This window comes from Monodelphis domestica, chromosome 1, assembly GCF_027887165.1.
Source record: "Monodelphis domestica isolate mMonDom1 chromosome 1, mMonDom1.pri, whole genome shotgun sequence".
Lineage (NCBI taxonomy): Eukaryota > Metazoa > Chordata > Mammalia > Didelphimorphia > Didelphidae > Monodelphis > Monodelphis domestica.
The window spans coordinates 557192652-557206665 of NC_077227.1; the positions used below are offsets into that span (position 1 = coordinate 557192652).

Genomic DNA, 14014 nt, shown 5'->3' on the forward strand with positions numbered 1-14014 from the left:
GGAAGGAAGGAAGGAAGGAAGGAAGGAAGGAAGGAAGGAAGGAAGGAAGGAAGGAAGGAAGGAAGGAAGGAAGGAAAAAAGGAAGGAAGGAAGGAAGGAAGGAAGGAAGGAAGGAAAAGAAAGGAAAGAATATTGTTTCCATTTTCCCCATCACCAAGATTATAGGATTTTGAGGTTTCGTAATTAGCTAACTTTCTTAGACATAAGAAAAATAAAAACATTTTTAAAATTAAAATTCCTACAGGAAGTACATCCTCCACACAGCTGCCAAATTAATATTACTAAAATATAGTTCAGACCATTTCAATTCAATGCATCAGAAACTTCAGTGGCTCCCAACTACTTCTGTGATTAAATACAGACTCTCGCATTTGTCATTTAAAACCTTTTACAGTCTGACTCCACTCTCTCCTTCCAAGGTAATTATGCAACTCCACATCATATCATTTATGTTCCAGGAAAACTAGCCTATTTATTGTTCCTCACAATTGTATCATATCTCCTATATCAATGCATCTGTGCCGGCTACCCTTCATACCTAGAACGTATTCCCTCTTCCCTTCTACTTCCCTTCAATCATCTCCTTAAGTGCAATCTCCTACCAAAAGCCTTTCCTATTTCTCCAAATTGTTAGTATTTATATCCCTCTACTGAATTTTTTCTTAATTCACTTAATATATACTTTGTATTGACTTATCTGGGTACATGTTATTTCTTCCTAGGAGAATATAAGCTCCTTTGGGACAGATGGCTCTATTTTTTGTATTTGTATTCTTGATTTAACATAATGTCTAGCACATGTTTAATAAATGCATATCGAGTTGAATTATATTCATACAGTTCATTTTGGAGAAACTAAAATGGTTTCTTGACATAAAGGAGGAGAGAATAAGATGTCTTTGGCTGCCTCAAAAAGGCAGGAGGGGGTTTAAAATGAAGGAACAGAGGAAGAGATAAAAGTGGGGAACCAGCTTCAAAGTATTATTAAAATCCTCAGAAAGGAAGTCTTAAAGATCATCTATTCTAGCTTTTTATTTTCATGCCAGTCAAATGTAAAACCTTTGAGAGTAGGGACATTTCATTTTTGTCTTCAGTAGCATGACTCCTAGAACACTTGACATATGGTGGTGTTTGTTAGTTCAATCATTTTCAGTTGTGTTCAACTCTTTCATGACCCAATTTGAGGTTTTCTTGACAAAGAGAATGGGATGGTTTCTTCTTTCCTTCTCTATCTCATTCTACATATGAGGAAACTCAGAGTTAAGTGACTTGTTTAGGGTCACATAGCTAGTTAATACCTAAGGCCAGATTTAAATTCAGAAATATGTGTCTTCCTGACTCAAAGCCTGGCACTCTACTTACTCTGTCACCTACCTGCTCTACTTGACATATGAGAGCCACTTAATAACTTTTTGTTTGAATCACAAATGTAGAAATTAGAGCCCAGAGAGACACATAAGTTACCCAAAGTCCCACAAGTAATAAGTATCAGAAGCAGGATTCAAACTCAGGTCTTTTGGATCTAAATGTAATACTCTTCCCACTAGATTACGGTTTCTTTGTTTTTCTAGTTGAAGAATCATGGTAAAAATCCAGTAGGTCATTATTATAAAATAATTATTATGAGATTCCTCCCAAGTACTACCAGAATCCTTTCTAGTCCTTTAGTGAGCTATATTAATGTTTTTTTTTTTTTACTGTTCCCTTCTGATTTTACAGAAAATTCATTTCCAATTATATCCACTTCAATACCACAACTAAGTTTTCTCTTGGTAGAAAAAAAATTAATGATAATGAAGGGAAAAAATACTCTTCAGCAAAACCAACCAACACATTTATTGAATCTAACAGTGTATTCAGTATTCTATACCAACAGTTCTCCACCTCAGCAATGAAGGGAGGAAAGTATGTTGACTTTCCTATCACCCAAAATTGTTCACTACTACCATAATGTCTTTTAGATTTTCCTGAGACAAATGATTGAAGTCATTAAATATGTCCCAGAGGACAGCATGAGTTCTAGATGAAAGATTTCTGAAAGTATAATCCATGTATCTCCAGTGATTCTTGAGATCTTTTTCAGGCTATCTTTGTGGACTGAATCATTTTTGCAATAATATTATCTGATTATTAAATACAACTCTATTTTCCAACTATATATCTATGCAAAAGCCAGATTTTCTTCAGATACATCAACCAACTTAATTTATTTTCAAATATATCCCAACAGATTGAATGTCAAAGCAATTATAAGAATCCAGTTGTCTTCTATTAAACTAGACATGAGATTTGCAAATATATATGCATGCAAAATAATGTCATTTCTTTCACTAATTTTTAGTCTTAAAAATATAGTTATTTTTCATAAAATATATTATTCATGTTAATGTGTTATTAGGTATACTCATTGGTTTTTAGTGAATTAACAAAGAAATATTTAAATATATTAGTTTTAATTTCTACCATAATAAATGTCTATAGACATAAATCACATTAAACAAAAATTCTTTAAGGTCTTCAGTAATTTTTAAGAATGCAAGGGGTCCAGAGACCAAAAAGTTTGGGAACCCCTTGCCTATATCAACTATTTAACACAGTATGCATGATTCTGGGTAAAGCCCTCAGATCAGGAACCCCCAAGATGCCTAACTGTCTGCAGGGGGCTTGGTCTCAAACATTTATTAGGGAAAAAATTGTTCTCAGATAAACTTTGGGGAAAAGAAGAGTTCTGTTTCAAACAAAACTTCATTCCAGGTTTGTTCTTCTTTTCCCAGTTTAGAAAGTTTTATTTTGTATTTCTGTCTTATTATTTGGTTTTGGTTATTGATATGGGGGTTGAAGTAGGTTCCCTGAGGGGATATAGGTTTAGACCAGTGATAGCAAATCTTTTAGAGACCAAATACCCAAATTGCACCCTCACACCATGTGTGAGCCACCTCCTCACCCCAGACTGGGGAGTGAGGAAATACTCCCATTGGGCTGTTGGGTAGAGAGGCAGGTAATGTGAGAAAGAAATGTCCTCAGGGGAGTTAGAGGGGGTGAAAGGAACAGCCCCCTCTGGCACACATGCAATAGGTTCTCTAACAGGGGTGTAAGGAATCAATAGAACATTTTTTCCAGGAAATTTATAGTCAAAGGACTTTTCATTGAAAACCATATCCATTCCTCACTATCTATGTGACTTTCACAAAGTGATTTTCTTTGCATTCCAGTTTCCTCATTTCTAGAATGTGAGAGTTGAAACAGATAATTTCCAACATTTCTTCCAGTTCTGCCATGAATCTATAACTTCCTCACATACCTGAACATGGACTAATATGCACCTCAGGGAGAAAAAAAAAAGCCTTTTTAGAAATTACAAATATCAGCACTCATCATTAAATGCATGTAGATAATTAGAGTAATTATTCACAATTAGCAGATGCAAATGCCTGCAGATGGGAATTTCAGGGTCTGGTAACTATTGTAAAATGCTTTACTTATTTGCTTATTTGTAAGCTCTATAGTCACTTACCTGTTTTAGAATACAGACTTTGATACTCTGGCACACTCTGTGATACATTATCAATAATACCGTATCATTACAGAGAAAGCATTGTTTAAATATTCTAGAATATGATATAATAATGATTTACATTTATATAGTACTTCAAGATTTACAAAGGACTTTCCCCATAGATGAGGATACTGAAGTCTGTAGAACTGTTCACTTGACTTATGCAGCCTAGATCAGATTCTAATGAGGAAGACAAGATACAGAGATCTATGTGGTAGATAGGTGGTTCAGTGTATAAAGTAGCCTTAGACATTTACAAGCTGTGTATCCCTAGACAAGTTATTTAACCTCTATCTACCTTAATTTTCTCATCTGAAAAATGGGGCTAATAATAGCATCCACCTCTCAGGGTTGTTGTGGGCATAAAATTAGAGATTTATAATGTGCTTTGCAAATCCTAAATATCATGATATTGAATGTGTCAGGAATTTCCTCTCTCCCTTCTTTGGCTGGATGAGCCATTATAGACATAAGAGAAATTAATTTAAAGTTAAAGGAATTGAGTTCAAATCTCAGAGTTTATGTGACTTTAAGTAAGTCACTTCCCTGGGCTTCATTTTCTTCCTCTGTAAAATGAGATACATGGATCAGATAATCCTTAGGTCTCTTCCAGCTCTACCAGTCAATCAGTCAGTAAACATTTGATAAGAACCAACTATGTGCTAGGCTACAATGTGTTTAAAAATATAAATAAAAAGTCATGTCCCTGGAAAAGTTCGCATTCATCTCTAAAATCCTACTTAAACAGTGTTTCCTCCACAAAGTCTTTCCCATCTCCCTTTTAGCAGTATCAATTATTTTTTTTTATTTTAATATTGTTTTATTTGGTCGTTTTCATACATTATTCACTGGAAACAAAGATCGTTTTCTTTTCCTCCCCTCCGCTCCCCCCCCCCCCCCGCCTTTCCCTCTCCCATAGCCGACGCATGATTCCACTGGTTATCACATGTGTTCTTGACTCGAACCCATTTCCCTGTTGTTGGAGTTTGCATTATAGTGTTCATTTAGAGTCTCTCCTCAGTCTTATCTCCTCCAACCCTGTAGTCAAGCAGTTGCTTTTCAGCAGTGTTTTTACTCCCACAGTTTATCCTCTGCTTGTGGGTAGTATTTTTTTTTTAGATCCCTGCAGATTCTTCAGGGAAATTGCATTGATACTAATGGAGAAGTCCATCACCTTCGATTGTACCACAATGTATCAGTCTCTGTGTATAATGTTTTCCTGGTTCTGCTCCTTTCGCTCTGCATCACTTCCTGGAGGTTGTTCCAGTCTCCATGGAATTCCTCCACTTTATTATTCCTTTTAGCACAATAGTATTCCATCACCAACATATACCACAATTTGTTCAGCCATTCCCCAATTGAAGGGCATCCCCTCATTTTCCAATTTTTGGCCACCACAAAGAGCGCAGCTATGAATATTTTTGTACAAGTCTTTTTGTCCATTATCTCTTTGGGGTACAAGCCCAGCAGTGCTATGGCTGGATCAAAGGGCAGACAGTCTTTTAGCACCCTTTGGCCATAGTTCCAAATTGCCCTCCAGAATGGTTGGATCAATTCACAACTCCACCAGCAATGAATTAATGTCCCCACTTTGCCACATCCCCTCCAGCATTCATTACTTTGCATAGCTGTCATGTTAGCCAATCTGCTAGGTGTGAGATGATACCTCAGAGATGTTTTGATTTGCATCTCTCTGATTATAAGAGATGTAGAGCACTTTTTCATGTGCTTATTAATAGTTTTGATTTCTTTGGCTGAGAATTGCCTGTTCATGTCCCTTGCCCATTTGTCAATTGGAGAATGGCTTGATTTTTTGTACAATTGATTTAGTTCTTTATAAATTTTAGTAATTAAACCTTTGTCAGAGGTTTTTATGAAGATTGTTTCCCAATTTGTTGCTACCCTTCTGATTTTGGTTACATTGGTTTTGTTTGTACAAAAACTTTTTAATTTGATGTAATCCAGATTATTTATTTTGCATTTTGTAATTCTTTCTAATTCTTGCTTGGTTTTGAAGTATTTCCCTTCCCAAAGGTCTGACATGTATACTATTCTGTGTTCGCCTAATTTTCTTAGAGTTTCCTTCTTTATGTTCAAGTCATTCATCCATTTTGAATTTATCTTGGTGTAGGGTGTGAGGTGTTGATCTAAGCCTAATCTTTCCCATACTGTCCTCCAATTTTCCCAACAGTTTTTATGAAATAGTGGATTTTTGTCCCAAAAGCTGGGATCTTTGGGTTTGTCATATACTGTCTTGCTGAGGTTGCTTGCCCCCAGTCTATTCCACTGATCCTCCTTTCTGTCTCTTAGCCAGTACCAAATTGTTTTGATGACCGCTGCTTTATAATATAGTCTGAGATCTGGGACTGCAAGACCCCCTTCCTTTGTATTTTTTTTCATTAATTCCCTGGATATCCCTGATCTTTTGTTCTTCCAAATGAACTTTGTTATGTTTTTTTCTAAATCAGTAAAAAAGATTTTTGGAAGTTCCATGGGTATGGCACTAAATAGATAGATGAGTTTGGGTAGGGTGGTCATTTTTATTATATTGGCTCGTCCTACCCATGAGCAGTTAATGTTCTTCCAATTGTTCAAGTCTAGTTTTAGTTGTGTGGAAAGTGTTTTGTAGTTGTGTTCATATAGATCCTGTGTTTGTCTTGGGAGATAGATTCCTAAGTATTTTATTTTGTCTTGGGTAATTTTGAATGGGATTTCTCTTTCTAGTTCTTGCTGCTGAGCTGTGTTGGAATTATATAGAAATGCTGATGACTTATGTGGGTTTATTTTGTATCCTGCAACTTTGCTAAAGTTGTTGATTATTTCAATTAGCTTTTTGGTTGAGTCTCTAGGATTCTTTAAGTAGACCATCATGTCATCTGCAAAGAGTGATAATTTGGTCTGCTCCTTGCCTATTTTGATGCCTTCAATTTCTTTTTCTTCTCTAATTGCTACTGCTAGTGTTTCTAATACAATGTCAAATAATAGAGGTGATAATGGACATCCTTGTTTCACTCCTGATCTTAATGGGAATGGATTTAGTTTATCCCCATTGCAGATGATATTAGCTGATGGTTTTAGATATATACTGTTTATTATTTTTAGGAATGACCCTTCTATTCCTATGCTTTCTAGTGTTTTTAGTAGGAATGGGTGTTGTATTTTATCAAAGGCTTTTTCTGCATCTATTGAGATAATGATGTGGTTCTTGTTGGTTTGCTTGTTGATGTGGTCAATTATGTGGATAGTTTTCCTAATGTTGAACCAGCCCTGCATCCCTGGTATAAATCCTACTTGATCATGGTGGATGACCCTTCTAATCACTTGCTGGAGTCTTTTTGCTAGTATCCTATTTAAGATTTTTGCATCTATATTCATTAGGGAGCTTGGCCTATAGTTTTCTTTCTCTGTTTTTGGCCTGCCTGGCTTTGGAATTAGTACCATGCTTGTGTCATAAAAGGAGTTTGGTAGGACTCCCTCTTTGCTTATTATGTCAAATAGTTTGTATAGTATTGGGGTTAACTGTTCTCTGAATGTTTGATAGAATTCACTGGTGAATCCATCAGGCCCTGGGGATTTTTTCTTAGGAAGTTCTGTGATGGCCTGTTGGATTTCTTTTTCTGATATGGGATTATTTAAGAAAACTATTTCTTCTTCTGTTAGTCTAGGCAATTTATATTTTTGTAAATATTCATCCATATCACCTAGGTTGGTATATTTATTGCCATATAGTTGGGCAAAGTAGTTTTTAATGATTGCCTTAATTTCCTCTTCATTGGAGGTGAGATCCCCCTTTTCGTCCTTGATGCTATTAATTTGCCTTTCTTCTTTCCTTTTTTTAATTAAATTAACCAGTACTTTGTCTATTTTGTCTGTTTTTTCAAAGTACCAGCTTCTAGTCTTGTTTATTAGCTCAATAGTTCTGTCACTTTCTATTTTATTAATTTCTCCCTTAATTTTTAGGATCTCTAGTATGGTTTTCTTCTGGGGGTTTTTAATTTGTTCATTCTCAAGTTTTTTGATTTGCATTTCCAATTCCTTGGTCTCTGTACTCCCTAATTTGTTAATATATGCACTCAGGGATATGAATTTTCCTCTAAGTACTGCCTTGGCTGCATCCCATAAGGTTTGAAAGGATGTTTCGCCGTTGTCATTTTCTTCAACGAAATTGTTAATTGTTTCTATGATTTCTTCTCTAACTATCCGATTTTGGAGTATCATGTTATTTAATTTCCAATTAATTTTTGATTTGGGTCTCCATGTACCCTTGCCGATAAATATTTTAATTGCCTTGTGATCTGAAAAGGCTGCAGTTAATATTTCTGCTAGCAATATCAATTATTAACTCACAAAGATGTTGACTCAGAAAGTTTGATTTATTATGTTATTCTTAACATTCTGTTGTATGGTGAAAGAGCCCTGCTCCTGAAGTCAAGAAGTCTCATCTTCCTGAGTTCAAATCTGGACTCAGACACTTACTGGCTATGTGACCTTGGGCAAGTGGCTTCATCCTGTTTGCCTCAGTTTCCTCATCTCTAAAATGAGTTGGAGAACTAAATGGCAAAATACTCCAGAATCTCTGCCAAGAAAACTCAAAATGGGGTCAAGAAGAGTCAGACGCAACTGAACAACACTAATTTAATCATATAAATTGGTTATATTCATATTGTAGTTATCTGTGTTTCATTTTATTTTCTTAGTAAGACTATGGAAGGAAAAGATTTTGTTTTATTTAACTGTTGTATAACTCAGAGTACCTATCAGAGTACTTTTACACACAGTAGAAAACTGTTTGCTAAAATGAGTAAGTCCACAAAATATCCTTTAAGAAAATCTTTCCATCCAGTCATAGACTTTAAAGAACTTCTGAGTTAGAAAAGATCTTTAAAGTCAGGGAGTTCAAACTTTCCCAGGGCTTAAATCTAATGTAAATCATCAGACATGTTGTCTGAAATCTGTAAAAGTGGTTCAACAATTTTATCCTGTCTCTCCTTTCTGTATTACCTAAAATATCTAAAATATCTAAAATTATGCCTTATTACCAGGGAATTCTATTTTAAGGGAAAGTGAGATCAGTCATTTGCATTTTTACAGTTGTTGTCTATGGGAAACAACATCTTGACACTGTCTTTTTAATGAACCTTCATATATTTGTAGATATCTCAAGGGTGCTCCTTATTTTTATGCGGCTTGCCGTGTGACCTCTTTAACCTACCAATAATAAATAAGCACTTGTTAGATTCATCTCCTTTTCCAGTGGATTTATGACTCACATATATTCCCACTCTGAATTCTTCATATTCCCTTTCAATTTTGGACACTAAATAATTTCTTGAAGATAAAAAATAAAAATCTTTACTGTATTTCCTTGTACAGACACATTCCAGGGAGTAAATACCATCTACCAAGGCAGGTCAGCTCCTTATCTATAACTCTTGATCTTAGAATTTTTCCTGGGGCATTGAGAATTTAAATGATGTGTTTAGGGTCACAAAACTCCTTTGTATCAGAGACAAGCCCTCAACTGACTAAAGGACATTGTCTATTGACAAACAAGGTACAGTACAATTTTTATGTATATGATCCTATGGGAGGCTCACCTTTTGTTTCAGGGGCTTTTGGTTGATGGAGATGAGCAAGAAGAGGGTGTGCTTTTATTTTTCAATTAGAATTCTCCCATCATACACTATCACCTTTGATATTAATGGTTTTTTTCCTTGATATAATTCTAAATAATCATCCTTTTTCTATTATGTCTTCTTTCAATGATCATCATTATTATATTAAATAAACAAAGACTGTTAGAGTTGAAAGAAACAGCATCATTTTATAAGAAAGCCAATAATAATACCACTTTATATTTGTGGAGTTCCCTACAGTGTTCAGAATGCTTTTATATGCATTAATCTTATTTGATCCTCCTAATATCCCTATAATATGATAATAGCAGTTGACCTAAATAGATTATTTTATGTCTTAAAAAGGCTTTTTATATATTATCTCCTTTTTAAAATAATAATAATAGTCATACAGCCAGACAATAAGCATTTTGGCTGACTACCTAGTGCCAGGAACTCTATTAAGTGCTAGGAATATTTTAAATAGGTCAAAAAATAGTTTCTGCTCCCTAAAAGATCACAGTCCAATGGGGGGAGGGGGCTTCAAAAGAAGATAGACAGAGAAAAAAATTAGATAATCATTAGATGAAAGGCACTTAGCTTTAAAGAAGATTAGGAAAGATTTCTTTAAAAAAACCACCTCTTACTTTGTATCTTATTAATGACTCTAAAATAGAAGGACAAGTGTTAGGCAACTGGGATAAGTGACTTTTCCAGACTCCCAGAACTAAGAAGAGTCAGAGGCCAGATTTGAACCTGGGTCATTCTGTCTCCAGGCCTGGCTATCTACTGTGCTAGTGAGTTGCCCCTGGAAAGATTACCTGTCTATATTGCTTTATGGTTTGCAAAGTGATTTTCATAAGTTAAATTTTATTTGGAAGAAGACAGCAGTCATTTAGTCCAAATATTCTCCCTCCCCCCAAAAAAGAAATTCCTTCATACAATATGCCTAGTAAATAGTCATTCTGCCTTTATGTGAAAATCTCCAATGAAGGGGAAGCTACCACTTCCCACAGAGGCATATTTTACTTTGGCATGACTCTAATTGTTGGAAAGGCTTTACTTTCATAAAACCTAAATTTGTGTCTTTTACAATCTAACACAGTGCCTGGCAACAAGTAAGTCCTCCAAAAAAAACTTATTGACTGATTGGTTGGATGTGACTTTATGTGGCTCTTAGCTCTCCTTTGTGAGGTCAAAGAGAGCAAGTCTAATCCTTCTTCCACATTACAGCTCTTCCAACATTTGAACAAGCTACAACTTTCTCATTCCCTAACCTGGCCCTCTCCTCTGGGCTAAAATATTCACCCCCCTTTAAACACTGCTTATATGGCAGAAACTTAAAGTCTTTCACCCCAGCATACCTTTTACAATACTGAACTTCATAGCAATACTGTGAGTCTGTAATGAGACTTTTCATTTATATGTCACTTCAGGGATTTCATTTGACTTTTAGATATGTTTGAGCATTTGATCAGCAGTTAAAGGAAATTTGGAGTTTGTAAGTATAGGCATAGAACACTTGTGGACTGTAGCAAAATCAAGTGTACAACTATCCTGCATATAGCTGAGATAGCATAGAGGAATAAATAAATCATCAAAAATTGAGTAGACAGAAGAACTGTGAAGGAACATCAACAGATGTGTCAAGGTCTCCTAAGATGAAAGGCATTGGGGAGTAGAGGTAAATCATGAGCCAGACATTGAAATAAATGAAAGGAAAGAAAATATCCCCTGTAATGGGGGAAGAGAAGAGAGTGTAAGGTAAATGAATAACAGATATAAGAAACTGAATTGGGTGATCAGTTTGGATTGCAAAAATCTTAAAAGGAGAAAAATTTACTGAGTGATTAAAGTAGAAGAGTCTGGAAATAATAATGGGGAACAGAGAGTATTTTTTATCCTACATTTACTAATGAACTGGGGTTACAAGTGAAAGGACAGTCATATCTGGAAAGCAAAGACAGAGATTCAATGTCATCAAGAGGAAGCCAAGGGGCAGCTGGGTAGCTCAGTGGATTGAAAGCTAGGTCTAGAGATGGGAAGTCCTGGGCTCAAATTTGACCTTAGACACTTCTAGCTGTGTGACCCTGGGCAAGTCACTTAACCCTCATTGCCTAGCCCTTACCATTCTTCTACCTTGTAACCAATACATGCCATTGATCCTAAAACAGATGGTAAGGGTTTAAAAAAAAGGGGGAAGACAAGTCACACTGAGTGTCAAGTAATGACAGAGTCAAAAAGGAATTAGTATAAAATGAAAGGGAAAGTATATAATTATGGATCAGGTGTTCTAGAGTGCACAGTGTAAGCAGATCTAGAATAGGACATTCAAAAGGTAGGATGTGGATAGAAATGAGGGAGTAAATCAGCCAAGGTCAAGAAAGAGTGTTTGACAGAAGCAGGGCTTCAACATCACAATGGAGAGAGTAAGAGTGGTGGGAATATGTTAATTATTGGGCAAATGGATGTAGGCAAATTAAAAAGAAGTTGCCTGATAAAAGCAAGTGAACTTTTCAATTTTTATCCTACTTACAGCTAGACAATCTGAAGAGGACCTTTGTACTAAAAAGTACCTACAAGTCCTGCTTGTGGTAGGCATGAGCAGGAGCTAGTGTGTTTCTGGTTGAGATTTCTCTGTCCCAGGGTCCAATTAGGGACAAGTCTCACATTTTTGTGCACCATGGCATTTTAAGATACTCAGAACATGTGTAACCATGGACAAATATTCTAAATAAATTAAAGAATATAAAAATAAATAAAAGTTTCCACTACTACAAAAAAGATACTCAGAACAACCAGTAGATAATAGTCATTTTCCACATTTTATAATGAAACTGAGGTTACTTGATGTGCCCAAAGTCACATAACTATGAAGTTACTGAGTTTGGATTTAACCCAGTTCTTATGGATTCCAAAACCAATTCTCCAGAATATGAATAAAATCAATAAATATACTGAGAAATGCATGTGATGAGAGAAATATACTACCTGAAGACATCCAAAATATGGAGTTCTAAATTTTCCCAGGAGTCAAGGAATTTGGAATGGCCATTCCCAGAGATATCTGGGGGTTTTCCCTCTATATTTGCAGTACAAGGCAATGCATTTTTACTACATGACTTAAGATAATTAATTGGAACTGATGTGTAAAAAAATCCAACAAATGGCTATACTTGGCTTCCCAAAATAAAGCCACACCATTTGCTTAATGGTTTCAACTTTTGAAAATCTGAATTTGACCATATAGTCAACTTTACCAAGGGCTGCCAGAAACTTCTTCAAAGTTAATGAGCCTATACAAGATTAAATAAAAACCCAGATCTGCAAGCACAGCTTTGAAAAAAAAAAAACTTTTGGCTATAGGAAAAGCAAGGAAGCAAGCATAAAAATACAACAATCCTCTTGTTAAGCCTTTTACCATTTTTTTTAGCATGCTTGTTTTAATATTAGTCAAAATGTGGAATTTTTCATTGTTCAGAGAAATGAAAAAATATTAATATACTTTCTTATCATAATTAAGTTAGTGCTAAAAGTTGAAGAATATCAAGCAAACATTCAATAAAGTCAGAGGGTGGGATCTTAGTTTGACAACATATTGTACACACACACACACACACACACACACACACATGAATAGCAATTTATGTGCAGTTCACTTCTATACAGAAGAGCAAATAAAAGTCAGACTACAAGCATTTAAGTGCCTGTGATGTCCAAGGAATGATACTAGGCACTGGGAATAAAAAGAGAGGCAAAAAACAATCCATGGCTTCATAGTGTTCTACTTCTTTCCTTATAAGATTCCAAGAATAGTTGTTTTTCAGAAAATTGATTTATACAGTTTGTCTCACTCTCTAGATGTATAATTTAACTACTTTGGTATACAATTCACTTTGGAGATAGCTGTTAACTCAGCACAAGTCCCAAACTCATGTTATCAGTTGGTTTTTCTTTATATATAATAAGCAACTCTCATTTTAACTTTATTCTGTTTTCAGTTTCCTTTCAGAATGAGAAGGGCAGAATGCCAAGATGAACTCTTCCTTTGTGTATTCAGTTTTAAATCATAAATGACCACACAATCCTATGTCCTCAAAAGATGGTAGAAATTCTTTTTTAAAAAAAGAAAGAAGGAAGGAAGGAAAGGGGGAGAAAATTCTCTATACAAGATTCATGTGTATTGTGTATTTGTGCTATGTCCCAGGTGCCTCAAGATGAATGGGGAGGGTACCCCACTGGCGGTAAAGATGAGGAGATACCCTGCAGAAGGATGAGGAGTGGGAGTTATATTAAAGCCATGGGAGATGAGGAGAGTGGAGAATCTGACTCTAGTCCCAAAACATCACCAAAAGTAGCAGTCCGAACAGAGGCATTGTTAAAGTCCATTGGACAGAGACCACTTGGAGATCACCAAACGTAAGGCTTGCTAACTCTTCTTTCTTTTTCTATAACAGTTCATAATTGATCTAGAACTCCTTTCTATTGAAATTTATCCACCTTTCCCCCATTATCATTTCTATAAAGTGACTGAAATGAATATGTAACCTGCCATGGAAAACTTTCCTTTTGAAAAGAAAATGGTCATTTAGCTGTTAGCTTGTTATAACCTAATTAAAATGACGTCTTCATGAGTGATTTCAATGCAAATTTTTTTCTAAAAATATCTGAGTCTAATCAATTCATATATTTTAATCATGAAAAAGTATTAAAAATTCAGTTCACCAGGAAGATTGATTTTTCTTTACTTCAAAAGTTTTTATCAAACTCCAGAGAGCAGACTTCCGGTTAAGATGGCGGCTTAGAGAAAGCTAAAGCTCAGATCTCCGGAAAACCCTTCCCG

At 35.4% G+C, this 14014-nt stretch overlaps 1 protein-coding gene across 5 annotated transcripts in view; it reads left to right on the forward strand.

The window, feature by feature from the left end:
• Positions 1-14014, forward strand: part of DLGAP2 (DLG associated protein 2) — a 1318656-nt gene that overhangs the window by 1114134 nt on the left and 190508 nt on the right. For all 5 annotated transcript variants that reach the window (XM_056813399.1, XM_001381443.4, XM_056813397.1 and 2 more), the window contains one exon: positions 13379-13590. In XM_056813399.1, the coding sequence (XP_056669377.1) occupies positions 13379-13590 (212 nt within the window). The remainder of the gene's footprint in view (positions 1-13378; positions 13591-14014) is intronic.